We start from the raw sequence: 9,051 nt of genomic DNA on the forward strand, positions 1-9,051 counted from the left end.
GAGGCGAGAGTGCTACCCACTACACCACCGTGCAGCCACATTTCAACTCATTATGTGATAATACAGATTTTGTAATAAAAGCCTATAGATGCTACATTTTACATATTGCAGAGGCTATTTTCAAGAAGGCTAATCTAGTGTTGGTAAAATAAAGATAATCATCTTCACCATGCAATTCCCCGCTTCAACAGCAGAAGCTTTCCAAGTAGGACGGCTCCTAGGGGTAAGGTAACTTTTTAAACATCGACCGATTTGATTTATAATTCACAAGCGAAACGTTTTTAAAACACAAACGATGCCACATTGCAATCGTTAAGTAGACCACCCTAATTTTAAAATAAATACATTCCGCACTCGCCCCATGGGATCGTTCATGTTCGGGTCTTCTTATAGGCGGGAGCCTGAGGGTTCTGTATCGGCCTACCATCTATATATATTTATTCACGGGTGTATCATACTTACTTCGGACCCCCTGCGTTTACCGTGTCTAAAGTCAACGCATTTGTCCACTCGCACAGTTTTCTGTTTCACATTCTTTTGTGAATCTGTTGCCATTTCTAGGAGTATTATCTGTTGCATCTTTCTGTATGTAAAACCTATAGTCAAGCAAGTTAACTTTGATCAAAACGTTTATTCTAAATGTGACATGTTTTATATCAGGGATCAAGAAACTGTTGAGATAACAAACAAGTAGTGAAAATCATCGTGGACTTCAGGAAACATACTGACCCTCATCCACCCATCCAGATCAACGGAGCAGTGGTGGAGCGTGTGACCAGCTTCAGATTCCTGGGGATCCACATCTCTGAGGACCTCACCTGGGCGACCAACTGCTCCAAGCTGGTCAAGAAGGCTCACCAGCGCCTCTTCTTTCTGAGGACTCTGAGGAAAAATCATCTCTCCTCAGACATCCTGGTGAACTTTTACCGCTGCACCATCGAGAGCATCCTGACCAACTGCATCACGGTTTGGTACGGGAACTGCTCTGTCATGGACCGGAAGGCGCTGCAGAAGGTGGTGAAAGCCGCCCAACTTCCTGGAGCACCACTTCCTGCTGTGGAGCACATCTACAGGATGAGGTGTCTCAGAAGGGCCGGGACCATCTCCAAAGACTCCTACCACCCTGCCCATGGACTGTTTACCCTCCTACCCTCTAAGAGGCGCTTCAGGAGCCTCCGGACCAGAACCACCCGGTTCCGGAATAGCTTTTTCCCAACAGCTGTCACTCTCCTGAACTCTGCCTCCTGACACACTCTTATCATGTAACCTCATCTGTTCATATTATATACTGTATATACTATGTATATATTGTTACATTGCTTAATCTCCATGCACTACTGTACATATACGCTAGCTAATTTATATTGTATACACTTATTATTATATTTAACCTGTAAATACCCTAATACCATATTATTGCCTGTTTATAACCATTCAACCGTTGCAATAGCATTTACATATGTCAATACTGTATATTCTATATTCTATATTTTTATTATTACTGCTAAAGCACTTCTGGTTGGATGCAATCTTCTTTTCGTTGCCGTGTACCTGTGACTTGTGCAATGACAATAAAATTGTATCTAATCTAATCTAATCTAAAAAAGTATTTACACAAGTACTGTGATTAAATTACAGTTTGGGGGTACTTGTACTTCAGTTGAATATTTTACCTTATACCTCTTTATACTTCTTCTACTTCATTTCATTAGGTAATATTGTAATTTTTACTTCAATACATTTACTTTGATTTGTATTTACTTATTAACTTATTTACTGTAGGCTACGATCAGTATGTAAAACATGATGTATGTATTGTTAAACATGCCAACAGTATGAAATACTTTAGCTGAACTCCACTTCAAACAACTACAACATAGACATTCAGTAATGTAACATCATATAATTATAGAATAAAACATGAAACATTGTAACAAGCTCTTTTACTTCTGTTTCGTTCATTACAGTTTTGCTGCTATTGTGAATTTTCAATTGAGTACAAGTGTGAATGCAGGACTTTATTGTAACAGAATATATTTATATTGCAGTATTGCTACTTTTCCTTATGTAAAGGTATGTGACCTAGTTACAGGTGGGTTCAAGCTAAATATAATATGTAGTAAACTTTCAAGACATGCATGTCACAAAGCAGCATCTAGTTAACTACAAGTGTGCAACAGGACGAAGGTCAATGGTTGACTCAGCCAGTCATTGTCTTGTAGTATAACTTTCACCTTTGGTTCAGTTGTCAGGTTTAATATTTACCTCATCCTTACTACGCTCCTCCTCTGACCAGTGAGAATAAGCTAATTTCACTAAAGTGTTTCACGTAGTTTAACTCATTTCTTTTTATAGGGTCGACAGAAACACCATAACCGTCAGAGCTTGTGTGACTTATAGAAACTAAGATGATACCATGCATTGCTGTACGCAGAAGCCTGGGATGTTTGCATCGTGCTGTGGGTAAGAATATTATTATTATTATAAGATTATTATTGATATTGGGTTACTGTAGAGCTCGTGTGTAGGTTGAGCATTGATTATACCACTATGCCCGTAATGATTAACTACTATAATAATGCTGCTTTTACACGAGGGTCTGATTGTGATTTATGTGAACTGGGATCATTTCGTTTTTCGTTATTTTTATGTTGCTGTTAGAACAAAATATTCAAAAACATTTTCTACAATTCATAATGACCTGATATTTGGACTGAAGTGCTTGTCTGTAAATTAATTCATTGTATCTCATAGATCATTTCTTTAGGGTATTTGCACATTCTTGTTGTTCTCTCATGAACTTCTGCATTATGCGACTGAAAACAATCTGGCCATGTGTTTCATCAATTAGTCTCATCATTATGTAGATTTTTGATGCAGAAACATACAGAACAGTAATAACGGAGGGTGACTGAAAAAAAAGCTGGACAATTAACCCAAATTGTTCCTGTTGTAAGTGGGAAAGTATGTAAACTGTGGTCACTGTCATTTGTCAAATGTTAAAAAAAATCTCTTTTGGATCTTTATGTTCCCTCAGACACAAAATCAAATACTTTGGCATTAGAGCATTTTAAATATCTTCAGTACATTTTCTCCTGTAGGTGGAGTTCGGTGGAAGAGCAGCTTGAGACAATCCCCTCTTTTGACAGCCACTCCTGTCCGTGCCCTCATAGATGAACAGATCACCATCAGAGGACGTTTCCTGCCTCCACAGAGCCCTGTCACAGTGTGCGCACAAATGCGCAGTGATGAGGGTGACCTGTGGGAGGCATTCGCCCATTATACAACACATGCAGATGGCACTGTTAACTGTGAGTCATTCCCTCATGGATTATATACAATGATTTGTAATATTGTAATTACTACAAATGTAACAGTCATTTAAAAAAAGAAAAGAGTCATAATTAAAGGGCAATTAAGCTCTGTTTTTTCTATTAAAACAGCTGTAAAAAATGTTGATGAAGGTGACAATAACACTTATTGTGTTTTTGGATTTTTAGAAAATCTGATTCTTCTAACCATTTAGACTTGTGTGCAGGCTGTTGGTAATCTTCTCCCCTCGCTGTCTTTCTGTGTCCTCAACAGTGACCAGGGACCATTCGGTCGGGGGTTCATATTTGGGTTGTGAGCCGATGGGCCTGTTCTGGGGACTGCAGCCGGCTCCTGGTGAAAGAGACGGTTTGAGGCAGGTGATGAATGAGAGCTGAACAAGCTAAAGAAAAACACTCTCCTCAACAACTCTACATAAACCCTGTTGGCAGTGTTGCCAGGTGTACGATAATTATCGTATTTGTACGACAATTTTGCCCTCTGTACGATGTACGATCAATAATCCCAAAAAAGACCAAATATACGATAATTTGAGCATTCCGTGAATGTGTGGTTGTAATTGGTTGTAATCAGCCTGTCGCAACTGTCTGTCGGAGTTTTTTTGTGAATCTGAAGGCATCTGTTTCACGATTGGCTGGAATTTCCAGCCAATCGTGCTTTTCTAAATGTGAGCTACGAGTGACGTGTATGCGTTTGCCTCAGAACAACGACCGTGATTGGCTGAATAGTCCGCTGCGCCCGCCCCATGAGTGAGGAAAAAAAAAAAAAAAAAAGAAATGAAGAAGAAGCGCTGAAAATGAGTGAACATGTTAGACGCTATTCAACACTAGAGTGACTACAGCGCATCACTAGACTTGTTATTTTGGTTATGACGGGTGTACGATAATTTCCCTCAAAATACGATCATTTTATGTCTCTGGTACGATAATCCTACATTTCTCACCTGGCAACACTGCCTGTTGGTGACGAAGTCATATTTTCACACGTCTGCCAATAATATATGACCACAGCCTGATTTAAACAATCACTTGGTCCCTGTAGACATCATTCACATCATACATTTTACTTTTACAACCTTCCAGCAAAGAACACGCTGCTACAACGAATGACTGCTTACCACAAATGGGATTCCCGCCATCTTTCCAGCCTCCACCCATCTTAGAATCCCCTAGAAAAATGTGATATCAAATGAATGTCCATTTAATCACGTCTTGTTTAAGTCTGTGTCCCGTTCACGCAAAGTTCTTGAGCATTACAGGAGTACAGCTCCACTGGCAGACATGATGGTGAATTGAACTTAGTTTTCTGACTGAAATGTGTTCTTTGTGGCAGACTGAGAAAAAAAAACACTGAGACTCCATACGTAACGCTTGTGTCCTTACTGGAGGGCCACGTTTCACGCAGTGACAGACAGAACACTGAGCTGGCTTCAGTAGCTACTGAGCGCTGGTACATGGCCCCCGGCGTTCGGAGAACAGAGATTCGCCAAGGCGGAGTTGTGGGGACGTTGTTTTTACCGCCGGGTGAGCACAAGATTTTTAAGCATTCACTTACAAGTTTTGAAGACCGTCGTGGACAATCAGTGTTTTCTTAACAGTATACTGTTCTGGTTTCCTGCAGGTCCAGGTCCATTTCCAGCAATGTTGGACCTGTGGGGAATGGGAGGAGGACTGGTAGAGTACCGCTCTGCCCTTTTTGCATCAAGGGGTTTTGCCAGCTTGTCGCTTGCCTACTTCGGGCATAAAGATTTGCCTGGCCCACAAACCAGTATCAATGTTGGTGATTCATATTTCAGAGTAAGGGAAGATGCCTTTCTCCATCATGTTAACGTCTCACTTTAAAGAAAGAAAATATTATTTGGTCATTCTTTTCAAATATCCTATTTCTTTTTTGGACAGTCAGCATTCCACCTACTCCAAGATCATCAACAGGTCTGTGCCGACAGAATTGGGATCATAGGTCTCTCCTTTGGAGTCTACCTGACTCTTCGCATTGCCACTCAGACTGGTGTCAAAGTACGTCAGATAGGCCTTTCTCCGTCATCCACTTCTTAATACAGTTTAATCAACAGGTAGCTCCATGTACATGAAAAGTATGTATAGAAATAAATTCACTCCATGCAGAGTAAATTATACAATTATTATAACTTTGAATTGTATTTGGTGAGTTTGCATTAACTTTCAGGAAATGATCTTCTCCCTTCCAGCCTGCCTGTTTGATTTGCATCAATGGCCCAGCAGGCAGTAGTGTCAACCTGGATGCAGAAGGCAGGTCTGACAGGTTTGACAGGTAATTACAGTTTTTCTCAGTCGCTTTGGTGCTTTTCTCAGAAAATTCTCATAACTATTCTCTCAACCTCCACAACATTTAGTCATTTGTGCACATCATAGCAGCAATTTCTCCTTCCTCTGAACAAATTGCAAATGCTTTTGGACATGTATCAGTTGCTTTCATACAATTCTCTGCTGTTTTATAACATTATCATTTGCTTATGTCATGTCAGTCAAAATGAACTATACTTATGGATGCTGAATAGGTAAACTGATTAAAAGAATAATACGTTGTGGTTTCCTCTTTAGTGACCAGATATTTTGGGATTCTATTGAAGGCTATATCCGTTTCAGAGACCAAACCTTGCCTGGAAACATTCACTGCAAAGCGAAGGTAAGGACTTAACAGTCCCCCTGAACCCACCACGAGGCACATGTACACTGTTACATCCAGGCTTGCTAAATGTCAAATCAATTATGCATAATCATATTTTGTGTGTGATTGACATCACCGTGTGTTTGTAGATAGAGAACCTCGCCTGTCCATTAATGTCCATAGTGGGTGAAGATGACCAGAGTTCCTCGAGTATGGAGAACGCAGACCTGGTAGACTACCCGTCTTATTTTACTGTTTTATTCCAGTATTACATTGCAAACCATATTAGATAGATAGATAGAAAGAAAGAAAGAAAGAAAGAAAGAAAGAAAGAAAGAAAGAAAGAAAGAAAGAAAGAAAGAAAGAAAGAAAGAAGCTACCCCGGGGATGATTCGTTTTTGCAGCATCTGCCTCTCAGCAAGCAGCTGCAAAGCACACTGCACTCGCCACCACAGGCTGGTAGAACATGTGCATTATCTTGTTGCAAACATTAAAGGATTCTGCTTTGTTCTTTCCTGTATACAGACTCTGTGCTGCACTTCCAGTCTAGTGTTATGTTGTATGTGGTATTTGTAGAGTCAAACATTTAAGCAGTTTTTATATCTTTCAAAAACTCATTCACTTTTTTTTTTTGTGAGCTGTAACATTCACTTGAATGCATGCGTTTATGGGTTCACCATTAGGTTCTTATTAGGTTGTTGTTATAGCGCTGTTTTATTGCTCATTAGATCGAGGAGACACTTAGGGCTGCAGGTAAATCCCAGCTGTTGACCCGTTTGTCCTACCCCGGTGCTGGTCACCTCATTGAACCACCTTACACACCAAATTCAAGAATGTCCCTGTGGAGAGTCAAACCAGAGAAATGTGAGTCCTGTCCCACAGCTGCTTTTTTTCATTCCATCAAATACTATAGTTGTTGTCACAAATCTTTTGTCTGGTCATTTAAATATATAGAATACGTAATTATTATGGTAAGCAATAATAATCCTAATGCCATTTTATTTCTCCCGCAGTGCTCACTCTGTGGGGAGGTCAGCTCGCACCCCACGCTGCTGCTCAGGAAGATTCCTGGAAGAAGATCCTGGATTTTATGGAAAGTCATCTGAGACAGTAAAACTGTGACATGTTGAGTTGACATGCAGAGAAACAAAAACGCTTTTTAGATGTGAAGGATCTCCTACTAGTATGTGAGAAAAACTCACTCCTTCATAATGGCAGCTGCAGATTCTCCACAAGAGGGAGCTGCTCTAAAATGTTCAAAATCCTACTTTTCTTTCCAAAAGTTTGCCGGCCAGACTGTTGATCCAGAAAAGCATGGTTGTATGATATTGGCTGAATCTGGTTTTAGGTGCGGTGACACTGAGTGCCCTTATAGTAAATGCACGATTCTTTGTGTGTGGTCGTAATTTATACATTTTATTTCATGCAACAAACTTACAGACACTTCCCCTGTTCATGTACACCCACCACTCAGTCCCACTTCAAGAAATCAAGACACTCTGTTTCTGTGAGCCTACATTTTTTTAATGAGCCATGTTTAAATCTGCTTATTATTATTGTTTGAGGGTGAAGAGTTCATGGCATGCTGAGGTAACCATGGCAATGAGGGTGATGAACTCTTGGAAGTCGATCTCCAGGTCTCCATTCTGGTCGAGGTCCGTGAAGAGCTCATCCAGAGTGTCATTCTCTTGGATGTTCTGTTCAGCAGGAAAATTTAAAGAAAATAAAAAATTTAAAGAAATTAATTTGCAGGCAATTTAATGTATTTAGAAAGACTAAAGATCTATAGCAACACTAGTGGCACCATGAGGTTGAAATGTTCATTACATGCCAGAAAACAAAATGGTTGATAGAATGAAACTTGTTTGGTCTGAAGGTGGTGAAAGAGAAATGTTTGTTAATCCCCATTTGCCAAATTTTAGGCTGAACTAACACATTTTAGGCTGAACTAACATGTGTACATGCTATGTTAGCTTTGTGCTCAGGAACTATCCTATAACCTATAATCGGCATAACCTTTAATAATGCATCATAATGTATTTGTTTATTTTAATGTTATAATCATCTGCAAACTAAACTAAAGCTATCAAATAAAATCCAAAATGTAGTGGAGTAGAATTGATAAGCAGATGGCAAATGGACATGCTATATGGACTACATTTAAATACAGGTCAGCATATCCAAGAAACTAATTTACAACAACACATTTTGATTGTTGTACACTCAGACATCAAGCTGACACACGCTCACTAAGAGTTCATTAACTCTGAGTTGTGTTTACAAACATTATACTGCAAAGTGCTTCCATTAACATGACATTTTCTTCCACACGTTTACTTCCATGACTTACCATAATGAAATGACTCATCTCATTGTTGATGAGTTCTTTAAGCTCTGCTTTCTTCAGCTTGCACTTGTGGCCAGAGTACTTTTGGAAAACTTTGATAATAGTGACCATGCTACTCTCCAGGTCAGATGTATTTTTCTTTGAGGCCTGTAAACAATAATTTAAATCTCAGCACAAAATATTTTACTCTCAGTCAGGATGTTGTGACAGAGATCATACATTAAACAAGTTGCATCCTGTGTTATTATTATTATCTACAAATCTTTCAATGTAAAAAAATACATAATAATTTACCTCAAACATTTAGTTTCTTACCTCCATCTGAAGAAGAGACTCTGGCTTGTAAGGATCCAACGTGTGTTGATGGCTTATGCAGCAGTGTGTCGACTGCCTCGCCCAGTTTACTGTGGACACTAGACCATATTGATCTCATCTGCCATGTAATTCGTAATGGACGACTAATGGATATCAGTGGTCAGAGCCTTGACCAAAAAACATTTGCTCTTAAAACCATTTAACGTACCAAGTTTCTCCCTTTAGCTTAGAGTGTGTGTATCCAGAACTGCATAGATGTAATCTAGATCAAAGAGAGATATATGAAAAAATATTTTAGCATTGTGCCCATATGCAAAAATAAGATAAGATTGAATTGTATTAGTCTCGAAGTTAGTTCTTTTGCCAGATGTTGCCAAAAAAATATAATAACTAAAGAATTTTAAATATATACA

General features: G+C 39.3%; 2 protein-coding genes across 2 annotated transcripts; one reads left to right on the top strand and one right to left on the bottom strand.

Annotated features, from left to right (window-relative positions):
* Window positions 1-127: 127 nt before the first annotated feature.
* On the top strand, window positions 128-7,371 carry LOC311021097 (bile acid-CoA:amino acid N-acyltransferase-like). The gene is made up of 12 exons (XM_084021434.1): window positions 128-221; window positions 2,355-2,463; window positions 3,102-3,311; window positions 3,586-3,685; window positions 4,663-4,853; window positions 4,951-5,126; window positions 5,229-5,345; window positions 5,537-5,619; window positions 5,910-5,994; window positions 6,126-6,206; window positions 6,705-6,840; window positions 6,990-7,371. Exons 2-12 carry the CDS (start codon window positions 2,409-2,411, stop codon window positions 7,088-7,090), a joined length of 1,335 nt encoding a protein of 444 aa, XP_083877560.1. The 5' UTR covers window positions 128-221; window positions 2,355-2,408; the 3' UTR covers window positions 7,091-7,371.
* Window positions 7,372-7,379: 8 nt separating this feature from the next.
* LOC311021092 (protein S100-B-like) lies at window positions 7,380-8,728 on the bottom strand. The gene is made up of 3 exons (XM_084021422.1): window positions 8,639-8,728; window positions 8,327-8,470; window positions 7,380-7,673 (listed from the first exon to the last, which is right to left on the bottom strand). Exons 1-3 carry the CDS (start codon window positions 8,642-8,644, stop codon window positions 7,530-7,532), a joined length of 294 nt encoding a protein of 97 aa, XP_083877548.1. The 5' UTR covers window positions 8,645-8,728; the 3' UTR covers window positions 7,380-7,529.
* Between the last annotated feature and the right edge of the window lie 323 nt (window positions 8,729-9,051).

The sequence above is a fragment of the Eutrigla gurnardus genome, assembly GCF_963514095.1.
Source record: "Eutrigla gurnardus genome assembly, chromosome: 2".
Taxonomy (NCBI): Eukaryota; Metazoa; Chordata; class Actinopteri; order Perciformes; family Triglidae; genus Eutrigla; species Eutrigla gurnardus.